The sequence below is a fragment of the Chaetodon trifascialis genome, chromosome 23 (genome assembly GCF_039877785.1).
Source record: "Chaetodon trifascialis isolate fChaTrf1 chromosome 23, fChaTrf1.hap1, whole genome shotgun sequence".
In the NCBI taxonomy this organism is placed as follows: Eukaryota; Metazoa; Chordata; class Actinopteri; order Chaetodontiformes; family Chaetodontidae; genus Chaetodon; species Chaetodon trifascialis.
Window position 1 is genome coordinate 10,798,239 of NC_092078.1, and position 26,737 is coordinate 10,824,975.

Here is a 26,737-nt window from a genome sequence, read left to right on the forward strand (position 1 = left end):
GGACATTTGAACAAAACAGAGGAATCTAAAGTATCTGCAGCCTTCTGGGACCTTTTCAAACACTCATCTTCTTCAACTGAGACTATCATGCTCATTCCTAAAGCACACACAGATATAGCCACTACCCATCAAAGCAATCACAGCCTCCATGCACGCATGAATGGTTGGTCTTGACACTCTGCACCTAAGCACCCTTGAGCCCACCAGAAGAGTTCGCCTGCTGAAGTGTAGATGGATTTCACCTGTGTTCCCTGCAAAGGGGAACTAAAATCAAAGCAGTGCATCATTTAACATGAACAATATCGCTTTGGCCTTACAGCCTCTATGAAGCTCAGTTGAAGGGAATAGATACAGAGTGGGAAGGTGCCTCAGCTCTTTCGTTATTTTACAACCGCAAAAAGAATCAGATGCAAATGATCTGCCGTGTTTTGCACCACAAAAGTTTCAAATCAAAGCAGGAGGTGTATTTCCCCAAATCTTACCCTTCAGCATTTATCCGCATCATATAGAATATGAAAGTCCTGCAGAAATGTTTCTGTCTTCCCAGGCTTTGATGGAATATGCCCTTTTTCATGTTGCACCCTGCAGCACTGACAGGACCAACAAGAAATTCAGGGAGTTGTTGGCAGATATATTGATCTATATAGAAAACAGTAACTGCAGGTACCCGGGGGTGAGAGGCTCCATTACCACAAGGGCGTTTTCCCTCCCTACTGTGTCAAAGAGGCTTGATCAGCTGTAAAACTGCAGTGAGCAGCTCCTCATCCAACATGGGGGAGCAATTTACGACCGTGGACTCCCTTTTGTGAGATGTATGCATGCTAAACAGCAGTAAAATGTCCCTGTCATTAAATCCACAACCTGCAAGAGAGAGGACTGCTAGCTCGACTGTGAACGTGAAACACATCTGGAGGGACCAACGTTAAACCACCTCTGAATCCTTCAAATGAAAGTGCATGATGCCTCTCCATCAGGGCAGGTCAGAACCTGGGAGCTTTGGAGAATGTGGCCACGAAAATTGAACATCAAGAGCTGAGCCACAATCTATAAAGCAGCCATCTGCAGTGAAGTGGGCTTCACTGTGCTCGATAAGTGCTCCAACTCCTTGACAATATCCAGAAAAGGCTTCGGAAAGTTGTGGAGTGGACCAGGACACTGTCTGTTGTCAGCTGGCTGTATACTGTAGGCTGTTAGTGCCTCATGAATTATTAAGTTTTGTATTTTAGGTGGACTTATTTCTGTCAATACAAGAGTCACAACACGGGAAAACTCATCAGCAGCAAAGCCACAAAAGTCTGCTCCAGCAAACCCTGCAGGCACGGCATCTGCAGGCTATCATTAGGCGAGCGCTGACTGTCGTGTCTTCCAGGACCTGAACGTATCACTGAACACCAGCATGCACACAGATTAGCAATATCTGCAGTATTCAGCAGCAACAGTCAGCTTAGTTGAATTTTGGTAAACAAGGCAAACGCCAATACGCCATCGGCACAGCACAGGAACCTCGAAGGGGACAGAAGTCAAAGTAAACAACCGGAGGATGCAAATCACAGAGCAGATGTCAGCCGCTACCTTTTACTTAAGTACGAAACAGAACTTCAATATGTTGACATTTCATCAAAGTTCAAAAGATAACCTGCAATCAGCCATTCAATATCTAAAATGGCAAACTTCCACCTTTGTCTGTGACTGCAATGTGGAAGACTAACAGTTACATTCATCGTAAAGGCAACGCTGTCATGATCATAGAAGCCAACATGAGTCACCGCACTATGGTACAGGACATTCTGCAGAGTGCTGCACATAAAAAAACCCGGGAGGAGACGATAACGGCAGCATCCACTCTGTTTAACGTTTCATATAGGAATAAATCCTCAGAGACTGCCTGCATAAACACTTCTCCTGCAAGAGCAAGGGGAGAAATAACTGGAAACAGTAGATATACTGTAGAATAAGGGAGATGCATTCAATTTCAGATGGAACAGTTAAGGCTGGGCTCTCTGCCCAGAGTTGCTTACTGAATACACCATTTCATAAGCATCAAAAGATGAGGTGGTAATACGATGCATCATTGCCAAACATGCACAATGACAGTAAAATGGGACATTTTCAGAGCAGAGAGGCAGACAGTTAAAGAACAAAATAACAAGCAAACAAATAAAAAGCTTGAAAATGCACAGGCTGTGCTTTCATGACGATCTCTGAATCCATATCACTTCAGCAGAGGCAGTAAAAACCTGGGTCACCTGCTGCAAGATGAAATTAAACACATCTTTCAGCACCTGCCCTCAAATGACCGCAATACTTTATCAGCATTAAGTACAGCTTTTTAAAGCATCCTCTCATAAAAGGAAAAGATGAGTGAGCGGTGGGACTTCTCATTTGTGCCTGGCTCATACTTTCTGTCAGGGTGAACCCAATAAAGTCAGGACATGGATGCAGCTCTTTTTTTCCTCCACATCACATTTATAGTTTTGCTCCGAGGCACGATACAGCTGCCAAAGTTTAAGAACTGTCAGTGATCCAAGATGTAAAAGGATGGTTTTCTTGACTAAATGGCTTTAAACATTGGGTCTGGATTGTGCAACCAAGAGGAAACAAGGAGAAGAGCGGTGCCTCTGGAGACGCAGGACACTCCAGAGCTATCAAGCCAAACTGCTGCTATAGTAACCTTTATGGAGAGATAAAGCACACAGATGCTGTCATCAGGAAAAAGGTTGATCGATTTTGTTAAGCCGCCATTAAGAAAAAGGTTAGCCGATTTGCTGAAAGCATATTAGGAAGAAAAAACAACAACAATGTCTGAGGAGGTCTTTTACCCTAGTGATGATAAAGTGCCCCCATGAAACACAGATTAATGCTGCATCTTGCTTGGCAGCTCAAGTTAGCATTTTGGGAATAAAGGTGCTACTCCTACTAAAAAGTAATGTTTGGTAGATGGGGAACAAAACGCTATGGAGTGGTTCAACCAGACAGCTGAAAGGGCACCTCTGAGCAACAGTTAAATAAATAATAAATGAATAATAAAACTGGTAAAAGAAACCGCAAGCTTAGCATGAAAATCTGTGCAGATTTATGGTTCCTGTTTCAGCATCAAGTGCACAACAATGCCTGTAACAAGCTGGAATTAACAGGTGTGTTGCTTTAGCAGAGCTATTCTTATAACTTTAAAACAGAAATTGAAGGTTATTCTGGGCTTAGCACAACTGGAATTGGACCACAGAGTATTTGATCAGCATGCTATGGACTGACAAATCACAGCTAAAATATATTCAATAAACCAGAAGACCACAGAGGATCGGTGGTGTACATAAATAAATACAAAAAAAAAGCAACTCTGAAGGGTCAGCGGTCAGCGGCACAGACAAAACATGCACGTAAACTGGGTAGCTGCTACTCTGAAGTGGACTGTTGTTAAGTGTGTGGTTGCAAACATATTGATGGTTGATTCAAAAGGCAGAAAAATCACTGAAGGATGAATGGAGTTGAAGTGTTGGGAGGATATAAAATCAAAGCTTTAGCCGTAGTTTACTTACAAGTACGACAAATGAATACTAAACTACATGTTCAGATAGTTCTGTGCTGATATCATATTGTGGAATAAACACGACGTGATAGGAGAGGCCATCGGCTGGCTTTGAGGGAAAAGCTCTGGGAAGAACCATTTTGAGCCGAGTAAAACAATTCAGCGCTGCTCCTGAAACACAAGGTGAACGGTAGCTGTGGTGATGCAGGGTGTCGCTGCAGATAAGAGTCGGGTCGATATCGGAGGACAGTAATGAATTGCTTATGACATCAGTGTACTAATGTTAGCACAAGTGCTCCTTCAGGGCGCTGCTGAAAAGCACATGGGATGCCTCCTCACATTAAAATCTACTTCACCGCTTTGTATGCGCTTTACAGGCCGCTCAGGCGCAGCGTGTGCGTGTACAACAGAGCAATGGATTGTCATGCTGAACATATGGCAGGTTTGGTCTAAATGCTCATCGGGATGCCCACCACAGTCCGTCCTCATTTGCATTCATTACCATTCTTCAGAATAAGGAGGCTTGTTTTGAAAGGTCATTACGGAAAACTGATATAATCCCCTTCATTATAAATCTGCTGATGGGATACTTGAATACGTGAAGCCTGAAATGCAATCTCACTTTCCTCCTGGTGAGAAGGCAGTACTGTATATCTGTCATTACGACTGCACAGGCGACATTTTATCTGCGCTACACTATCTTGCCGGGAGAGATGAAGGCTCTCAAAACACTGATAAGGGCGACTCGCGTTTTCCGTCCCTTCGCATGCAGCGGAGAAGGGGCCTGGATTGGATAAACTCTTATATTCTGAGAAACTTTAGAGTAACACAGGATGAGCTTGATCGACAGACAAACGCTTCCTGCTTGCATTTTAATCGCAGGATCCGAAATGGTGAAACTGACTTCCAGCTCTTTTTCAAGGGGCGTTGGGTCTTGTATTAACGCCTGCTGACAAAAGCTGCTTTCGCACTGGAGGCCTTAATTCTCAGTTCTGTTGAGATTTTTATGATTCCAGCATGGCCAATATCCAAAACAAATCTGAAAAGGTGACATGCCATGTCAAATCAACCATGAATGCTTCTTTTGTTGAAGTCTTTGGATGTTTGGAGAAATCCCCTGGGCTCTTAAGTTTTGTGATGACATTGCAGACACATTCACCTGCTAACACAGACCAGTTATAATAGGTGCTTTGAATTGAGCTTGAAGCGTTTCTCTAAATCTTTATGAGGTCCAGCACCTTATTATCCCTCCACTGAACACTGTCCTTCATGCTCACTAGCACTGCCAACAGTGTGCATGTGAACTGACACTATGGGATCGTGACAAAGAAGAGCGCTGAGGGACATAAAAGTTGTATGAATTCTAATACGACTGTTCAGTTTGACCATGTTTCCGATTTGTGACCACGTGCGAAAGTGGATCAAATTGGAGTTGAAAATGATTGATTTTTTTGTCATAACATGATTAAAAAATGCAATATGTGTGATACATAAAGGGGAAAAAAAGTGATTTGGAGAGCAGCAGCAAAGCCTGGTGCATCTTAAGCACTGTCATTAAGGCAGCTTTTCACCTCTGGCTCTGAACCAAAGACAGCTCTGCCTACATCTGTCAGCAGAGCAGATGACCTTCTGCATAATGGGTGGACTTATCAAACAGTAAAGGATGCTGGATATTTTATAATGTGGGGGCAAAGAAGTTAATGCATGAGGCCCCTGCAGCTTGATAATGCATGCAGGTGACCTGACTGTGAACATCACTGATTGGTCATTCTTATGTTTGAACAAAGAAATACAAAGTTTGAAGGCTCAACTGGCTAAATGGGAAAGTAATTGGAATTTAAGATCAGTAAATACATACGTAAGTTTGTGTTTTGGCTTCCCATTAGTCCTGTTTAATGCTTATATTTAATGAGTGTGCGATATTGATTCAATTGCCGTTTTTAAAACAAATTTTCTGTCATAAACCAAAGCTAGATAGCCCAAAATAACACAGAGAATCTCGAAAAAGATCAAGAAATACACAGCAAGACAGCTCCAGGGTTTACAGTGAGGCCGCTGCAGAAGTATTTAAATAAACTCTACATTACACCAGAAGGAAAGAGACTTCATGACAACAGCAGAGAGAAAAGAGATTGGATCAGCAAACCATGAGGCGTCCATCTGTTAGATGAACAGTAATTCAGAAGACGAATATAAGAGCTAAAGGAAACCCCAGATGCAGGCGGGGGGAAAAAAAGATCATGTTGCGATTACTTTGACAGATATTGCAATTCAGATGAGTCATGACTTTAACGGGAATGGGAATTTTTGCAATTAATTTTCACTGCATAAAATCTAAAAATAATGATGAGGTGATTTTTTTGCTGAGGTCTGAACCATAAAGCATGCATCCCTCATGTCTGGAGGACAGAGTTTGCAGGTTGGGGCATCGGTGCAGCAGCACAATGCTTCATGTATAATGGTACGTTATGACAGCTACTGCGATAATGCGCTTGGCAATTCTGCAATTTGGCGAATATTTCAATTAATTTTCAACCAGCCAGGAACACCAGTTGGCATGTTCAAAGCGTGACGCCAGCTTCTAATCTCACAGATCTGTAAACCTTGGTTACAGACTCTGGATCTCTTCCTTAGATTTTGGTGGCATTTTGGGACATTTATTTAAGATCTGCCTGAGTATATTTCTGTCACGGAAGGGTCGTGAGAGCACGAAAGAGAGGATAAAAAAGGAGCAAAGTCGAAGGAAATCGCAATACGTCTGAGTAATGAACACATCAAGCCCGGGGACGGTAATGAAGTTCACCATCTCCTCCTCAACCTCATCGCTCAGTGTGATTGAGTGAGGGGTCAGCGTTCGATTTCGCTGAGAGCCAAAACAATAATGATCTGGAAAGCATCAGCCCCCCACATTTACTGCTCCTCGGGCCAGCCGGGTCTTTAAACACGATGGCAGTAAAGACGCAGACATCATGAATCTCGAACCGTTTTCTGGAGGTGACTGACTGGGGAAAAGGGGGCAGAGTGCGGCACCAGGGAAATGTAGATGGTGTTTAAATTATGGATTTATAACTGTGGAGTTCTGCTTCTATTTGAAATGTCTTTGGTTCAGTATTGAATGTTAAGGTAATGTCTGAAAACATCAGTTTTTTGATTTGCTCACATCTGTTACAAGAACATAAAGGCTGCAACTTCTTGTCCATTTATCAATTTATTGGTCACATATCATGTTATTAAAAACACAGAGTCTTGTTAAAGTCATCTGGCATCTTGTAATTAATTTTAAAGCTGCCATGTGTGCTCTCATATTGTAAACCATTAACTTCCAGAAAAAATACCCTCTAATTCAAAGATGAATATGAAGCAGCTGGAAATATTGTTTGGAGAATAATCATAAGACAAAACACAAAAAATTAGACATAATACAAAAGGGTTAACACACATATTTCCAGAAACCTACAGAAAAAAATCCACGGCATGTCTGGCTGACTCCAAATCTGTCATGTTACAAGATACTGACTCGAAAACAATGCATTTGTTTAGCCCAAGACTGACAATGTGATGAATTGTGCCACATGAGGACACAGCTTTATCTCCATATTCTTATTTCCAGCCTGGAAATGCTCAAAATGTTGTTGATAGTGCCGAATTAGATGCAAATCTTGTGCAAATCTTGGGTTTGAATAAAATCGCAGATTTTCTAGGGCATCGATCTTGATATGCTGGCCGGGCGCTCTGCATGCAGATCGTTCTGTTTGGGAAGCTGCATCAAACACCTCCTTCATAGAAACAGACACGTCTCATTCTCCCAAGATTTGACTGCATGTTTTAAATACTGTTACTTTGATACATGTTCAAACAACTGCACAACTCTTGTTGCATACAATAATCACATGAGAGCTGGTTATGGAAATCTCTCTGAGTAGGAGCCAATCTGTCTTTCTTCAGTCTCAAAGGAGCGCTGAATATGAGGCAAGCAAAGCCAATAAGGCGGGGGGTAGCCTCCTTGTTAACATGCTGATGTAACCTAGTAAAGAACAATGCTCATGCACGGGATGTATATCACCTCGAGCACAGCCAGTTTTTTCCCCTTGCACAGCCCTTAAAAACAGATTTTTCTACAAACTCTGAGATCACTGAACCAAAGAACAGGCTGAGCATTTGGATGGAGTGTGAACATTAATCCTGACACACTGAATCATTGATAAGAGCTATTGTGTGCTGCAGCAAATTCACCAAGGCCACCTCTGGTTGGCTCGCTAATAATGTGGCCGAGGTAGCCCTGAGCTTTGGTGGAGGGGAGAGAAAAAATACGAGGCTGGAGATTGGGTTTACTGCTGTGTGGCTGCTTTTTATTTCATAATTCAGAGCTAACCCACAAAGATCCACTAACTGCCATTGTTATGGGCCATGCAGAGAGTGGAGCAACTGAGGGAGCACTTAAAAAAAGGCAGAATTACACTGCAGAACATAACCAGACTGAACCCCCGTCTAACAGGACAAGTCAGCCTCGACGAGAAATGCAGTATATGATGATCTTACTTCAGCCTTTTAACAAGAGTCCACAGCCGACAGCCACGCAAGGCTGTCGACGCAGTGGCGCTTTGAGCTAAAAGCTAACCAACAATGCAAACATGGAAATGTTTGGTGGCTAATGTTTGCTGGTGGTACCAATATGCCATGCTAACTAAAAAACGATTTATTAAAATTCTACATAAAACACTTTTTTTTTCTTTAAAAGCCTACATGTGTTTGAATAATTGCTTAGGATCAAAGAGGGAGGCTCGTTGTTTCATATATTCTCCACAGTTATCTCATGAGACCTATTTAATTGGAGATCCCTCTAATAGGGCAGCATGTACCTTAAGGGGATGATTATTTTTTTTCATAAGCTCAAAACTTTTTAAACTGTTATCATTACTGAACAGAGGATGTTAATTAATCTTAATGATTTCATTATCGGTATTTGTGCTCAGCTGATGTAAATATTCAAACTTCATTTACAGTAACTCACAGCCGTGTTGAACTCGGGTCCCAAGAGCCAGAAAATATTTTACCGTGCGTACCATTAGAAATGGCATTTGCAAGAGAAATGTGGCCAAGCATGCTCCATATTATTACAGTAATCAAAATAGGAGGCCATGTACGGTAGGTCCGCCATGATATAACCTTCAATATTAAATTATTCAGTTGCCCTTAAATCACAAGTAATACGGAGTCCCTTGGGAACAATTAGGATTTGGTGGATGGTTGCCTCTATTATTAACCAGCCCAGAGCAAAGACACACTGAGCAAATCAAAGTGCCAACCTCCCACCACTGTGGGAGAATTACCTTACTCTACAACACAAGACTGGACTTTGTTTTCTTGAAAAATCCCCCCCAGGTAGCAGCTCTGGTATCTTGGCATCTAAATCCATTCTGCAGTAGCCTCATCTTATAGAAACATCATTATACAAATGCATCATGTGCGAGGTGTTCCTGGAAATGAGATTATTTTCTATCTTAAATGACACTTAAATGACTGCGCACGTCCAAAGACAGTGTGAAACGACTTGTGGCGGGAAAAAACACACTGCATTCCAACCATGCTCATCTCATCAACTAACTTTTAATTCACTTATTCTGCAGCTGCACATGAAGGCTTCATCTGAACCTTCTAACAGTGGGGGCACAACACTATTCTTTCTTGCAAAAAGCTATTTACTGAATGGCTGCCTTGAAGATGAGAAAAATAAAACAATTTAGTCACTGCCATGGGAATAGGGAGATTACACCCACCGCCATGCAGTACAAATGATCATTAGTACTGTAATTACTGGGAGGCCATCACGTTTGAAATTCATCAGTCGAAGTGGATTGCCAGTAAGCACTCCTACAAGTACGAGGAAATGCATCACAAGAGGATTATGTGGTGGGCTAATGTCCTGTTCCACAAAAAGGTGCCATTGGCTCAACTTGCAGTTCCCGGAAAAGAGTTCATGTTTCTTTGTAAACAATTAAGATCATTCAACGCTGTTTGCATGATGTATGAATGATGTACTCAGTGTTACTAATATAAACAATCTATTTGAGGACTGAAGGGTCCTTTTAATAATTCAAAGATGCTGAACATTTCGCATGAATCCAGGCGTGCGCACTGCAGTGGAGTGGAGTGAAAAAGCACTATTACTCCATAATAGGTGCTGTTACTTAAGCAGGTTCCATAATGTCAAACACCCACCAAGAACTCATGCGTACAATTTATTCTGCCGAGTGACTCTGTTAGTGTTAAGACGGAGTTAACTGTCATAACAAAGCGTATATTGTGCCATGCTAAAAAGCTCTGCAGGCCAGCTGAGAGCCTTCTCTTTTCCATGACCTCATTTTGTTTGGTTTTTTTTTGCAGGAGGCCTGGTGTGGTTTGTTGACCTAATTCTTGCAGGGTGCACATCTGCATAGGCCGACATGCACAAACTACAACAGCTACTTAAGAATGTGTCAGCCTTGTCCGTTGGGAGCGCTGATACTCCCCTCCAGTGAGACAAGAAATGGGCCTGGTGCCATTAGTGGAGCAGCAAATATAGAGGTTGCCCTTAATGTGTAGCTGCATAGGTGAGAAATCCCCCACCTTGTTCTCTGTGATAGTGAGAAAAAACCCAGAAGTGCTGTTTAAAAAGAATGTTCTGGATTTGGTCAATCTGCCAAGGAACTATACGCCCATTTCCATTTGTACAGCAAGAAAGGGACCTCGACTTTGACCTAAACGTGAGCTTTCTTTCACACTAGGTTCTATGACAGCATCCATCCATCCATCCATTTTCTATGCAGCTTATCCCTTTCGGGGTCGCGGGGGGGCTGGAGCCTATCTCGGCTGTCAACGGGCGGGAAGCCGGGTACACCCTGGACCGGTCGCCAGCCGATCGCAGGGCAGGGCACAAACACACAACTCACACTCACACCTAGGGGCAATTTAGAGTCACCAATCAACCTAATGAGCATGTTTTTGGTCTGTGAGAGGAAGCCGGAGTACCCAGGGAGAACCCACGCATGCACGGGAAGAACATGCAAACTTCACACAGAAAGGCCCGACCCGGGAATCGAACTGGCGACCTTCTTGCTGTGAGGCACGTGCATCAAAAATGGAATTCTCCAAGGACGATCAAAGTGCATGATAGTGTTTCAGTCTGGCTAAAACCTTTACTGTATGTCCGACATAGCACTCAGTATTGTTTGAAATTTGTAAATACCATTGTCAATACCTCCTGTAATTTCTGTACTGATACAACTATGTGATTTCTTCCAGTATCCTACTGAAAGGAACATCGAATGTAAGTAAGTAGCAAATGTTAGCATGTTAATTTCAGGTGAACAAACAATAGCGCTGCACGTGGCACAGCAGGTAGTGCGCGTGCCTCACAGCAAGAAGGTCGCAGGTTCGATTCCCGGGCCTTTCTGTGTGAAGTTTGCATGTTCTTCCCGTGCATGCGTGGGTTGCCTCCGGGCACTCCAGCTTCCTCCCACAGACCAAAAACATGCTCATTAGGTTAATTGATGACTCTAAATTGCCCCTAGGTGTGAGTGTATGTGCCCTGCGATCGGCTGGCGACCAGTCCAGGGTGTACCCTGCCTCTCGCCCGTTGACAGCCGAGATAGGCTCCGGCCCCCCCGCGACCCCGAAAGGGATAAGCGGCATAGAAAATGGATGGATGGATGGACAAACAATAGCAAACATTATACCTGCTACACATTAGTATCTAAACGTTGTCACGGTAAGCTTGATTTCCTCAGACTGTTTCCTGTTTTGGATGTTTTGGGAGAGGCTAATATAAGGGGTGCTGCAGTGGCTCGCTTCCTGTCAAACGTGTCCAGGTTTATCAGTCTGGTTGCTGCAGACTCCAGTCTTTTCAACAGTTCCCTGCTCGTGTCTCAGAGGAGCAGGTTTTCATTCTGTTGCAGCCTGCCAGCTTCCAGCTAGAAAATGTAACTTTTCTCTGGCATTTCGGACAGAGCTCCCACCTTCAGCCATCTGTCTCTGTCTCTATTCCTGTGCATGCGCTGTCCTTATCTATTCCTTCCACTCTTCCTCCCGCTAATTACTCTCCCCTTTTCTCTCTCCACTTCTCTATTGTCTCACGTGTCTCTCTCCCTGTCTCCTATTCTTCACCGTCCAGCGTGTATCTGCTCACAGATGTCCCTCTTGGCTTCAGCGCTCTGCTTTACTGTGCTTGAGAGGTCTCTTCCAGCTCCACAGTGAGTCTCACGGGCTCAACTGCAGGGTATTGGCACATGAAGGACTTTCAAACAGTTAAAACTGTGAGAGCATTTAAATGCCAACAGCATTAAAACCACCTAGAAGGCAAGACTTCCTCACAGCCTCCCAGAATGTGATTTGAATTTTGTGCATCTTGTGTTTTTGTGTTTCCTGCTCAGTTTGTGGGCTCTTGCTTTTTTGGTTTTTACTAATGAAGTCCAGAAACAGCAAGACCTCTCCATTTGTATCAGTGTGCAGATCCGAGTACAGGACAGATAGTGAGGAGATGTGCACAGGTGAGCCTGTCTCTTCTGCTACAGAGGTGGTGATTTGCCTTCCTAATGAGGTTACAAAGTTACCATCATTGAATTATTCATTTTGGTCTGACTCTGGAGTGCAAAGCAAATATTTATTTGTACAAAGAAAGAGCTGCAATTAGGACTGAAGAAAGCACAGTATCAGGCGAGAGGCAGTCACCGGGAAACAAGCTACAAGTCACGCGCTCGTGTAATGACGCTGTTTTGAATGCTGAATCAATACAGCCACCAGAACTTTTACTTCCAAATGGATGAGTTTTACTGCAGTAGTATTGGGGCACATTTCAAAACCATTATCTCAATTAGTAAAGCTGTTAATGTCAAATACATTCCCGCCATTGACCTGCTTTTAGGCGCGATCTTTACAGAGCGCATTAAAACTCCGACAGCCAGACAGTGAATTCTGAGGTGTTTTAACTTCAGTCTTTCATCAGGCACCTTGAAATCTGCCAACTGAGCTCACTTTGACTGGAGAGGAATTGCGCTCTCATTTGAATCCTGTTGCTCGTTAACCGTGGTCACTGATTAGAGCTGCATAATGAATCTGCCGTTTTCTGCGCGGCTTTGATGTGACTTCGCAAATAACAATTATTTCTGAGTCTGTAACTGAAAAACTGAATAAGTAGAAAAATATATAAACACACCTTCAATCCTTACAAAGATGGATTTTTTGTGCTCAATAAGCAGCATGCAAATCAAATTTGCAGTAAAATGATGCAAACAACTCCAAAATGGCATATTAATAATGACATTTTTTTCTACTGTGCAATCCTCAGACACAGCCTAAGCAGCATGCACCCCGTCCTCTGGGACCAATCTGTCCACAGGTGCATTGTTGGATGGCAGTTTCACTGCAATGCTCCCAGTAGGACTTCAATCTTATTTCTGTTTCTTCCCACAGTGACAGGTTGATGCGGCCATCTGGGACAGAGCCCACACCTTGTGCTAGACTTGTCACTAAAATGTCATTTGACATGTTTGTCATGGCAAAATGCTGCATTCCAGCTAATGTAAGGTTTCATAATACACTGCGATAGAGCTGTCCGAAGTTGATCTGTGGTATGGCCTTTTAAAGTAGGGTGTGACTGTTCAAATCAGCAACATAAAGCTCGGGTGTGGGCATTTCGAACTTAATTTCATCAGGAACCAATGAAGCCAACTGCATTATGACACTTCTTTCCTTAGATTTCCAGATGACAAAGCTCAAATTTTTGTAGCTTGCTACTACTGCGACTCCTGATGAGCTAAGCTAAGTAGAAATTTAATGAACTGGGTATAGACTGGATGTGTACAGTGTTCTTTTAATTAGGAAATGCTAGAGCTTTGTTTAAAATGTCTTTCCTCAAAGCATTAAAATATCCAGACATACCTAATTATGCCCGGCCTGAGATGCTTATCCTTCACGTTGAACATTAAATACATCACACCTTATTAGAGGTGATCTCGGGGGGGAATATGAATGAACTTGCATGCTCTTTCAGGCCTGGCAGCGAACCTCTGCCTGCTGCTTGGATGCTGCCTGACAAACAGCCAGGGGAGATAAATTAGACCGTGACAGGGACAGGTGTGTTCGAGCCGAGCGACACAGACACAAGAAAGTCATTTCTGCCCCACGGCAGCCAAAGGCTTACGAGGTTTCACTGTACCGGGTATCAATCAGGAGGGCCTATTTATAGAGGGCCGGGGCCTCTGCTAGAATACAAACACTTGACTGAAGTAGGTTACCAGCATACAGCTGTCTCACCAGCAGACAGGAGGACAGAGGAGGACGTGTGAGGAAATGAAGGTGGCCAGGTTAAGTTATGCAGAAGCAGTTGATGATTAATGACATTCACAACTTCACACCAACTTTTTCCAGACTTAATGTTGTAGTCTGTAGGTAGATAAGGAGCCTCGATGTCTCTGCGGTGTCTTTGCTGCTCCATTAAACAGGGAACAGTCACCTGGTGGAAAATACTTCACTGCTGTTCATCTCGACAGGGGGATGCAATAAAATTTCTGCCAATAATGACAAGTTTTGGACATTTTTACTGAATATGGATAGATATAACGTCGTAGTGAGTGGTCAGTTATATAGAAGTGGTTTGGATATCTCAAAGGCGACAACGAAACGCTACGACAGTCTGTAAGATCGGCCGTCACTTTACACAACCAAGACGCAAATCACAACAAATCTTTATCATCACCGGAAAAGGTCCCATCCCAGCAACTGTGCCATTAGTAATTTATTAATAAGGTACAAGGAAAGCTAACCTGTATTGTTTTGTCAAGGCAGATAAAGCAGGTTTGCAAAGTCAAATGTTTACATTTAGATGTTATTCAGGATACTCATCAAACTCAAAGTCGTGATCAATGAAAACATTGGTCAATATGGAAAAAATGATCATATTTCACCAAATCTACCTACTCAAGGTCCATTTCATCACCGTTTTGGAGCTTTAGTTCCTATAACGTAACAGTCATCAGCACATGGAGTTTGCCCCGCTGTCATGGAACTGAAGAAGTTACTTTTTTAAAGAGTTACCAAGTCTGTGGAAAAAACCCCGCATGCGACAACAAATGCATATTTAATGATGTGTACAATGAGTTCCTGGTATAGCTCAGACAAAAGGAGCCGTCTTGGTTACCAGCGAGCGGTCACGTGTTGAACCACCCAGTCAGCTGCATCCAACGGACCCGGCTGGAGTGTGAGAGTTATTGTCTGTCAACAGGCTACTTGAAGGTGTTTTACAAACAACATGGATCGCTGGGGTCGCCTCCTCTCTGGCTAATCCCTGGCTATTAGCTGCTAATCCCTGTTTATCAACGGAGGCGTGTGGGTTGTGGCCAAGTCTGAGAAAGAGAACGCAAGGCTCACTGTTGTGTGACATAATGGAAAGTGCTTCTCGAATCACGGGTGCTTCAGACGGGTGACATTTGAGCCATTTATAGAATTGTTTTGGAGAGCATTGTGCATTTACCAGCAGAAAGCTTTTCAGCGGTTAATAAGGCAGTGATGACTATAAACTTATTTTCTGCACCAAAAACATTAATTTTAATTTGCCGATAGAATGTGCAAGATTCAAAGTATACAGAGGTGCAACACACACTGGCCAGTGCATTTCAAGAAATACATGAACGTCTTCTCTGAGTGCACTCGTTGTAAACAAAGTGCAGTATTTTCTCTCTGGCTGTCACCAGCAGCAGCTAGCTCCATGAATAAGATTAATATCAGGGAGAAGCATCACCGTTGGATCCTTGCCCCCTCACTATCTACCAACCATTTCTAGAACATATGAATCAAATAAATGACAACAGTTAGGACATGTCTGCATCGCAGGCAGCCAGCAGTCCCTCGGCAATCGCTCTTCTCCCCTCTGCTCCGAACTGAGAGGCTACATGCTGCGTCAACTCCCCCTCTAATCCATCATTGCCTTTTTCCATTTTCACCTTACATCTACAGAGGCCTGCACTCTTGACCAAGTGGGGAAATAGATTAAAGAAAGAGAGTTGCTTTTCCAAAAGCAGGACACATGATCTAGACCGACGAGCCAATCTGTGATTTCTGATTGAAAAAAATAAATCCTTCCCACTGCACTGATCAAGGACGCCCACCCCAGGAAGCTCTTAATGAAATTTAACATCATCACCAAAGTAGAGCATCATGGTGACTGGTGTTTCTTCTCAAGGTTTAAGGGTCCTTTTAGCGATGCCTCTCATCATGGTGTCGGACTGCTGCATGTGGTCTCATGCCGCGAGCAAGCTCTTCAGCAATTAATTCAAATCAGTGACGAGAAGCAGTGGGATTGCGACACGAAGTTATCACAAAGACATCCTGACACGTGCGGAATTCAAAAAGCCGGAGGTTTTTAGGCTGACGACAAAAGAACATTGAATTCACAGTTTCCTCATGAGGGTTCATTAGTGTTGACGTTAAATAAATCAATCTTCAGGCATTCCTGTGCTGTCTGAAGGACATGACCCTGGTATGCAGTATCAAGGTGGTGGGATTCTGCTGCTTATAGCCTCGATAGGTAAAGCCGTGGAGAGCAGTGGAGCATGCACGTGGATATATATAAGAAGAAACTGGGAAACAGCAACCCAGATTGCATGTCTAAAGCTATGGCACAGATCTGAGAGAAGCATTAGCCAGAGAGTGTAAAGGTGTGCTGGCTAAGGTGGGAATTAATGGCACCGCACTGTAGAGGCTAAGAGCAAAGGAGCCGCTGTTAGACTCAATGCATGTAGAATATTATCAGCACAACAAAGGAGAGCAAGAAGCAAAATACACGAAGAGTTCTCGATCGGTCAGAAAAATAACGATACTCTGCGCAATGTGCTGGATGTCCAATCAGAAAGCTGAATGCCAACTGAGCATTCATGTATGCTTAATATTTCAATATTAAGAAACACATCCCAGTTATATTGCACCCATGTTGGGGGTACTGCAGTGCAGTGCATTGACTGAATTTATGACAGCATCACCACCTGAGTTTTAAAAGATGCGTGATAAATTCGGGGGGGTGGGGGGGGGTGCATCTTGCAGGGTTGTTGTATTTGATTATATTGTATTATATTGACTGTTGATATTGTGCCCACGTTTGTACATAAGCCAGGTAAACAACTGCAGGATGCTGCATTAAGAAAAATCAAATATTCATCATATTTAAATGGCCTTCAAGCTTAGTGTTGTTCTTTTGGTGGATTTGAGGTGCTGCTGCAGCAAATGACGTACATGTTCAATTATGCATACTGTGTAACATTGGCACCGCCAAATAAAATGAATCACTTTTTGGCAAAATTGTATCTTATTCAAGGCACTGCTACTTCAGTGCTTTGAATGCAGCAAACACTACATCATGACAGCCGTTCATTTAATCTGTAGCTTGCTGCCCTCTGCTGGAAGAAAAGATGAGGTACAGTGTTGGGTTTCAACCACAAACTGTTAAGAATAAAATTAGCTAAATTAGCTAAATGACGACACAATTCTATTTCTTGCAGTAAAAAGTCATTTTTCTTCAATATAATTTTTGCTAAACAACACAACAGTAAATTCTAACCTGGTTGCACAGAAATCTCGTCAAAAAACAGGCCAGAAACATTTGGGACATGCAGTACTGCATGTCATTATTTCCCTCAGTGGCTGAAACAGCTGACCCATTTGAGGATGTCACAGAGACAGCGGGACTTCACAAAATGCTCCCTCTGAGCAGACGTCTGTCCCGTGGGTACAACATGGGGCTGGTGTATTTCAAGAAACACCTGCTTTGGTGAGCGTGCTCATTTTCTGGAGACTGCTCCAACATCCGGAGGGTACGATTGCCACCTGGCAGGTTTATAGTGTGAATGTCTGCATGCTGGGAGGTTATTCTGGGCAACACCAGGGGATAATATTATTAGTTGGAGACAACGCCTAATGACGAAAACACCTTGCATATGCTTGGAGAGAAGGCTTAAAATCCAAAATAACTGTTGTGTTATTGTTCCTGTGTTCGCTTGTGAGCTCTCCATGGTTTTCTTGATGCGTGTGTTAAACACAGACATAAGAGAAATAAAAAACAGTTAACATTTGGAAAGTGAAAGTTCAAATTCAAACCTAAATAAAGTTTGTAAATCCATCGCTGCAATGCTACTGGAAACAGTTATTGTCATTGGCAGTGCTGTGTTCCTGTTTCAGCTTAAGCTTAAGGCGGTATGAAAATGCGACCTACCCAGGGATGGAGGCTGCATGTTTTCCAATAAAAAGGGAGGAGTGAGAGGAATGAAAGTCTGAACAAATGCTCTGTCTAATTCAAAATGGGCCTGACAGAAACACCTGGGTCCCGGTGTAGCTCCAGCTGTGGCCGCCAGCACGCATGTTATTAGAGGGATAGATTCAGATGACAACTGTGCAGGTGCACGCACTTGCACGCATGCAGACGCACGAAACAGGGGCCAACCCGGGGCTACAAACAAGAAGAAACTATTCTGATTATGTGATCAAGAACCTGCACCTGCCCCCACCTAATCAATACAGAATGAGAAAAGCTTTCTTTTTCTGGCGAAAGGTGAATATGCATAATCTCTCATCTCTTATTCATGGAAAGAACAGCTGTTTTGGAGTCCTTCTGTTGTTGTTTTCCCCTGCAGAAAAATCTTCCCTGCAGATGTCATTTAGTCCCAACAGTGACATTCATGACTGCTGAACAGCACCCTGAATCACACCCGAACACAGCACATTTCTCTGACAAGGCATATCAATGTGGAACAGCACCTGCCAATTACAAAAAGCTCCACGTATTACGGTAATGCTTGACATGTCACTGACTTTTAACACAATCATGTGGAACTAATAAAGAGCAACAATGAAAACAGATAAGGGAAGAAACTTTGTACTGTGGCCAAATAAACACTCAGTATGTAACTGAAAAAGCTTGTTTTAAATGTTTTAAAATATGCCCATACCCACAGTTTATGTGCATAAATACAGAAGAGGAAGAAGGGTAGCCATGTTTTTTTATGCCAACATCTAATCCAAGCTCAGAAATTTGCTAATTATAATAAAACTAAATAAAAAAACAGACATTTTCATGATTTCCTCATTTAAGAAAGCGGGCTCTGATGTATCCAAATGTGGCCTAATGGCCTCTGCCAATGATTTCCCTCTGTGTTCAAATGCTTGATATGTTGCCTCTTCCACTCGCAAGGAAATGTAGCTATTAATCCTGTTTCATAAGGCTATATGGCCACTGTGAATATATCACCCAAGAAGTAATCAATACCGATCCACGTTCAACGTGAATGAATTTATTGGAGCTGTCAACTGTGACTCGTGGTGCAACGCCGCTCTGATCATTTCTCACTCCCGAAAAATCATAAATTCTGTTGTTCCTATAAGGTGAAAGGGTGACTGATCAATACCGCATGAATATGTTTTAAATGTTGTCCACGGCCTGAGTGTTTTTTGGGCCGAGCGCATTCTGCACTCTGGTGCTTTTGTTCCATTTCGTCTGGTCAAATCTCAGGTTAATAGCACATTTAACAGGCGTATCATGTTACCGTTCAATTCAATCTCAAATACGTGTAATCAGTTTATACTCAGTCGTTGCTGTGGTCCTCTTTCAGGGCCAACTGTACTTCTGACATTCCCTGGACATACATCTGGAACTTCGATCTCCAGTTTAGACAACTTTCTCTGGGTAACTTACTATTTACTAAACTGACTTTAAGTGCAGTAAATGCCATTTCCGCCTTGTTTTTGAAATAAATGATGTGATGAATGCATCATCAACCCTGCATTCATTTTTTTTGCCTTCATCAGTCCACCCTGTGCATAATATTGCCAGATTCAACAGGCACTATCCGCATAAATTCTGTACTTAGCCTTGCAAAAATGTTCCCTTCCTCTGTAAATTGCTATTTTACTTGTGCTGGTTTTACAGTTCCCTCGGCCATCTGGGCACTGACCACACACAGCCATAAAGACACAGCTGTTCCCCTTTTTGCTGCAAAGACCATATATTCCTTACATGCTCACTAGGAAGCTCGCTCTGAATGTGAAGGTACCCTACTTTTCATTATTTAAAAGCCACCAGATATAATCACTCGTCAAAGTAATTCATCTTAATTTTGCTCATTTTAATCAGGCAGTGTCTTGAAATCTAGACAAACCCGACTAAGGAGTTGACAGCCAATTATCTTACAGTATGAATGAGAGTCAGTTAAATCACATTCACGCGGATGAAGTGCACCGCCTTGGTTCTGCATAGCTTTTATCTGTACACTTAAAACTGTGCTTTTTGTACCTTTAGGGTTTGGGGAGGCCCAGGTGATGATGCGCCGCACTAAGCAGCAGTTGAGCAGGACTTTCTTGGAGAAGCCATCTTTGCGGAAATGCTGCAGGTCTTCCCTCCACTGGGTCCTCTTGGTTGGCGTAGACATGGCTGGAAGTCCTCTATTGTGAGATACAGTGTTGCATGATTTGCAATAAATCCTGTGCAGATACAGGCCTAGTCATCTTCTCAAAGGGCTGTGAGTTGTCCGGAAATGTAATTCTACACACGATTATTATTAGCCTCGTAATTCAAATGATGACCCCTTCGCATCCTCTGGTAAACACTCAAACACAAACAGCCACAGCCTCTGCAGCGTGCAAAACAAACTGTGATAAGTTTAGGCAAACACCTGAGAACATATGTTAATTAGGGAGGTCTTTAGCCCCCAGTTATGCATGGCCATAATGAAATGCGAGACATTTCAGCGTGCCCTTTTGGAACCAGAAACTGCTAGTCTTTTTCAAGAAGGCAAGTTATTCCTCCAGCTATTCGAGCACCCATGATGGTGAAAGTAAACACACTGAGCAGATAGTCTTAATGCAAACTAGCATGCAATGATCCCTTGCCTGTGATCTGCATTGCTCTCAGAGATTTTCAAATGAAAGCAGCAAATATCCTGACTGTCTCCAGAACACTCTCCCTGGGTTAAACATAGAAGATTTTATGACACTACTAAATAAAACATGACCTCAAGGTACCCTACCTCATTCAGTATTATGATTACAATGCCCCAGAAGGTCCTGTTTCAAGAGCAGAAGTTTCAGACATCAACACACCTCACATCATGCAGCTGGTCTGACCGGAGGGCTTTTGCTTTGCTCTCAGGATTGCAAATTTCTATCCTCCAACACACAGAAATTGAGGTCCTAACTGTTATCAATCGTCCCTCTCAGCTTCATCTTACCTTGCCTTGCAGGCTCAAGCACGGTCAGGCTCACGCTCTCTCTGCTTCCTCAGTCTGCAAGTGATCCTCAGGTTTCACGCAAGCACTGTCCCTTTCCTGAGCTGATCAACAGAGTGTGAAAGGGGGTGGGAGGAGGAGGAGGAGGAGGAGGAGGAGGAAGGAGGAAGGAGTGAGGATCGCTCTGTGAAGCAGAGAGAGTGAATGAGTGGGGGGGGGGGGGGGTTGTTGGAAGACACTATGGCTTTTGGTTCAAGTTAGAGGACCTTATATGTGCATTTTTATTCAAGTATGAGAGGAAGAGGAGAGAGTCAAAGATGCTGGCCAGGCTGCGTTCACAGCGGATCCCTTTGATCATCCTCCTTGAGCCTCTTAAAACACATGAAAGCCTTCAACACCCCCCAACACACACACACTTAACATACCCACTCCCTCAAATAGATCAGTGCCACAATCAGAAAAATCTACACTTTCAGTTTGTTAACATCTTCAATAGGTTGTAAAACTACTCCATAAGGGAAGAGCTGGGTGCTAAACATCAGTTCTTTCTCTGGTAAGATTGAAATGGAAAAAGAATCAAATGCTGACAGTGAACGCCTCATCAGATTCATCGTATTGTTGACTTCTTCTTTGATCAGATAATTCCTGATTTAAATAGAACTTTTGCCAATTTTAGACGGCGCTTTATTCAGGCAAAAGACAAGTGTCATATGATACAGCTATGCAAGCGGCTCTATCAAGTTGTACTCAGGCACCACAGTGCTTTGATCTTAATACTAACGCCAGCATACTAACATGCTCATGGTGACAATGCTCACATGCTGACGTTTAACAGGCATAACTGCAGACGCACCAACACAGATACTGATATCGGATATTGGTCCGATACAGACTCATATAGCAGGATCAGGTATCAGTGACAATGGGCCGATGTGGTATTGATTGCCATCATTTTAATCATTAATGATTCAGTAAATGTATTTATATGTATATATTTGTTACATTTTGCTTTGCACGGCTAGGAAAGCAACGTTTAAGTCAATGTTGTTAGAGACATTAATGATCACCACACAATCAGGCACACAGATTAGTGATGAAACACTGGTATCATAGCTGTACTCAGTGTCAGAATTCAGAATCAGATCAGGACGGAAAAAAGTGGATCGGTGCACCCCTTTGTGTAATGTTTACCATGTTCACCAACTTAGCATGCTAATATTTGCTAATTAGTAGCAACCACAAAGTACAGCTAAGGCTCATGGGAATGCCATTCGTTTTGTAGAGGAGAGTGCTCAAGCAAACGCTGCTGGACGGAGAAACATCCCTAAAGCTCCCAGCTCCGGGACCATTGTCCTGCACCTTTCTCTGCCTTTTGATCTCTGTGCGTGCTAAATTGATTTGACTCATTTTAATTAACAAGTCAGCCTTTAATGGCAGAGACTGATTACAGAAAAAAATTATGTGGCCAATCAGTGTATCTGGAGGGTAGATGTAGGCAGATTTTCGCAGCCCTTTCAAAACTGCACTTCAGCGTTTGTCTGAAGATGATATACTACAGCTCAGCCATTACCACATACACTTTATTACCACAAATATATAACCACTGTGTTAATGTCTTCCAGAATATGTCAGCACTGGACTTTGTGTCAGCACTGCTCAAAGCAATCGTTTTATTTCTGCTACGACATACAGTAAGTGTCCTAAATTTACATGCATCATATGCAAATGGTTTGTCCCTGGACATCTGCCAAATGGGCTTAAGCTTACATTTAAATGCACATAACATTAACGACCATGCAATGATAGATGGTTATGCTGAAGGGGAGACAGCAAAGCTAAATCTAATTGCTTCCCCAGAGATGAGCAAGGCATATTCTGTACCTGAGAAGACAAAGGGGGGCCCTGGACAGAGAGCTGGGAATAGAGCCATCCTTTCCCAGCAGGCCTAGACACACGCCTGATTGAAAAGAGTGAACAGATTGGTCACAGTGTTACGGTATGATATGGATTCTGTGGTGACACCTGTTAAGTGAGCGCAGCCTCAGCTACGTCCACATCCTGAAGGAGAGGGCTTGAAAGCTGTGTCCCACAATATAATGAATCATTTATATTCAAGAAGCCATTGCTGCACATTGATATTCAAGTCCTCTTCAGTCGAGTACTAGTTAACTCCAAGGCCAGGTGCAGAGGGCTTCTGATTCAAGACCAGGTTTCTGAAGAGTTTGATAAAGCGGCTGTAATTAATATTTTGATATGGACTCCATGTATGTGAAAGGGGCAGTGGTGGGAGCAACGGGTTAATGTAATTCCACTAGTTGTGGTCTGTACCACTGTAGTTATTCTTTCACATTAAATTAAATTGCATTACTGAAATTTAAATGGGCTTATTACTTCTGTCTTGCGTGAAAATAGCGAACAACTGCAGAGCATATGGATGTCAATCATAGTTCTTAACTACTCACTACTGTAGCAAAGGTGAACATGTACATTCAGCATCGCGTTCGTCTTCTCCAACCACATCCGACCATCGAATCAAGACAATACAAATGGAGCTTACAGGTTGGAAAACTAGTCCTTGCTGCTGTCTCGTGGTCGGGAGTATCAATAACTCGTATCAATGCAGTGACAATGGCTACAAGGACGATGGATGATAACAGTTCAAAGTTGTCTCGTCCCACGCTCTGCACTAAAGGCAAACAATTAAAGGTGACAAAAATGTTACCTTCTTGAGTAACTCATTTCCTTTATATGCAGTAATTGGTAAAGTAATTAAATTACTTTTGAGAAAAGTAACAAGTTACAAATTCCAAATTTTCAGCACTTGCAGTTGTAAACCCAGCACACTGGTTTTAAGACTTGCAATTATGACCTGCTTTCACCGCTAGAAGTGTCTTTCCAGATGCAGCATGCAGCCATTTTTACCCCACTGTACATTACTTATCAAGTACCAAAAACAGATAGATAAGGTTAGCAACCAGCTGGTGAGCATAGTTGAGCATTTAGAAGCTAAAGAGACAGATAAAGTCATGAGTTGCTGAAGACCAAAAAAGAGCTCAAAGGAGAGTGAATACTGTACTTGCATTCATTCTAACTCCAAATGAGTGTGGAAACAGTTTACCAAATCACATTATAAGGCAACAACATTTCAGTGCAGTGTTAATCAATTAATGCAAGCCTTAGGCTCAACAAAAATGCAGCTGAAGGAGCTCTGTGCATCCTGGTTCCCAAATAATGCATAAGAACTTCATTAATAAATAATTACATGCTGGGTAACATTCACAAACAGCTGAGTACACTGTACTGCTCAGGATACATTGTTCCTCTAATACAGACACCTATTGGCTATGTCAGAAGGAATTTGCTGTGATGTGTTCTGAAATCAGTTTAGACAGCCCGCTCACGTGGAATGGATTTAAAGCTAGATGATACGAAAAATATGGACAGTTAGTACTGCATCTAGGATGGGCACCAACTGCTGTTTGGTTGTCGAAGAATGAAATGTAACATTGATGGGTACCATGATCGACAGACGATCAACAACATTAGCAGTGAGCGACTGTAGCTGCAGTGTAAGCCGTAGAACAGGAGCTAAAATGAGAGGCCTTTCTCAATATGCGTTCTTCTCTGTACTTGTTTTCTTGTGTAGTTGAGAAACGTCATCAGTCTCAGTCCAAGTACTGTTCCAATTCAAAAGTCCGCATCTCGCCAAGCACAGTCAAATACCCGGATGTGTTCTTGCACCTCCCATTTTATCGAGGATGCATCGGGTGGTGACTTGTGTGGACTTGGGCCAGCCACGTATCCCAGAATGCATTTCGTAGCAACGATGGCGGAAGAGTTACAAGTTTCGAAATACTACTGTTTTAGTAGTACGAAATGTGGTTTTAAGATTATTTTATGTGACAAAGTGGATGTTAAAACTTAAAATCTGTGATTCATCACGATAGCGCGTAGTTTAAAGTTTTAGGAGATGTGTCGTCCTGCTGACGTCATCAAGTACGCTGCCGTCCCAATGACCATCCTGCATCCTCCTGTCCTGGAGAGACTGTACTCCCAGGACGAACTTGCTAAGTCCGAACTGCCAAGTTCGTAAGTCCGAACTTGGCGTACTTAGTATTGAGAAACGGCCTATGTGTGCATTGATGTTTGCCATACAACTAAATTACAGAATGATACTACTGCTTGACTCTTACAGGGTATAGGCAACAGGTTAAGGAGCACTGACATCCGGAGGGAGGTTGGAGAAGTGAAGAAGACAAGAAGAAGAAGAAGAAAAAGAAGAAACATACCTTTTATTATCACACACAGAGTTTAGTTGCACACTACATGCCATGCTTCCGTGAAATTATTATTCTCCACGTTTAATCCATCCTTGGTCCGTCCTTCCTCCGCGGCAGACCAGGAGCCATGGGCTGCACCTGACTGCGGCACCCAGGGACCCAACTCTTTTTCGTCACCATTGGTCAGGTGGTGACCTCCTTGCATATTTTTAGTGGGGGTACTTAAGGAGGATACCCCAGGTGAACACGGGGAGAACATGCAAACTCCACACAGAAAGACCCCCTTTTTCCTCGAGCCGGCACTGAAGGCATGGTGGAGGACACACCACAGCGGGATTCGAACCGGGGACCGTCGAGCTGTGAGGTGACAGTGTTACCACTTGTGCCACTGCTTCTTTGCATCAAAAGGAGCCAGTGAAGGAGTTCAAGTTGCCTCCTATTGGAGATTTCTTGGCATGTCCAACTGGTAGGAGATCCTGGTGTAGACCTAGAACATGCTGGAGAGATTATATATACCATCTGGCATGGAAATGTCTTGGGATACACCAAGAGGTGCTGGAAAATGATGTTGGGGAGACTAAAGTCTGAACTACCTTGCTTAGCGTGCTGCCACTGCGACCTGGCCCTAGGGTTAGGGTTAGGGTTAGGGTTAACGAACATATACCAGCTAAAGAAAGCCAAAGCATCTACGCACAATAGGCTTGTTAGCACAAGCAGCAAGCGCTTTGCTTGATGAAGCAATGAAGTGATCCCCAATCCCCTCAGCGTGCTTCGGAGAAGTTTAGTAGAGCTGATGTGGTCACAGGCTGCCAGCACAGACAACTCGCTTGAAGTGCCATTTGAGGCAGCAGCAGAAGCAAGAAGCGCAGCACAAAATGGATTTTATTCCTTCTCACATGAACTGCAGCAGTGGAACAACAGTTACAAATGCAAAAAAAAAAAAAAAAGGATTTTTTGGTGTTTTTGGTTTTTCTTCCTTTTTTTCTTAAATGCATTAAAAAAAATCCTGCAGAAAACACCTTCCCATGACATTCATTATTTCACCACACACCGACACAGCCACACACAAACTTCACCTTTTACTGCATAACTGAGAGCATTATCATATCATTTCCATTTTGCCGCAGGTCATTTCTGAGCAAAGTCTATGTATTCCTGGGTCAGGTCTCATTTCTTAAATTTCCATCCTATGTTGTGCTGTTTGCATTAAAATGTGCTGCCCTTTTAAAGCAGCAAAAACATAGAATAAATACAAAAGATTCGGGATGTGTCTAATAACTGGAGTTCCAATGCAGTCCAATCCAGACCCAGCCCATCATTGGTACCTGGCAGAACTTCACACACATTTACGTCCTCTGTCCCTTTAAGGCCAGCTAAGCCGCTTGTCTTTTCAGGGCTGTAGGGGGGTGATTTTGGACAAGCTTAAGGAATATTAACAACCTTGCTGTCTCAGTATAAAGTGATGGAAGACACACATTTAAGACAACAGGCTCATTTGAACCAAGCCCTGCATTTCCATAAAGCTTTACAAGGATAATGCAATAGCCCATTACAGAAGCCATTACCCGTAGCAAAGGAGGTGGCCGCCCAGCAGCATCAGCAACATAACATGAGCTCAGCTCTTTTATTTTTTGAATGTTCCGCACCACATTAGTTAAGTGGAGCTCACTAATTGCCTTTACTATTCAAGT

The 26,737-nt window shown here is 43.0% G+C and overlaps 1 protein-coding gene across 4 annotated transcripts in view; it reads right to left on the bottom strand.

Annotated features, from left to right (window-relative positions):
• Positions 1-26,737, bottom strand: part of kcnip4a (potassium voltage-gated channel interacting protein 4a) — a 121,727-nt gene that overhangs the window by 86,355 nt on the left and 8,635 nt on the right. The window contains exons 1-2 of one of the 4 annotated variants that reach the window (XM_070993112.1): positions 20,770-20,873; positions 19,836-19,984 (exon numbers count right to left, since the gene is read on the bottom strand). The exons of the other annotated variants lie outside the window; for them this stretch is intronic. Of the exons in view, the coding sequence (XP_070849213.1) occupies positions 19,836-19,971 (136 nt within the window). The 5' untranslated portion in view covers positions 19,972-19,984; positions 20,770-20,873. Of the gene's footprint in view, positions 1-19,835; positions 19,985-20,769; positions 20,874-26,737 lie in introns of those variants that run through there. 4 annotated transcript variants of the gene reach the window in all.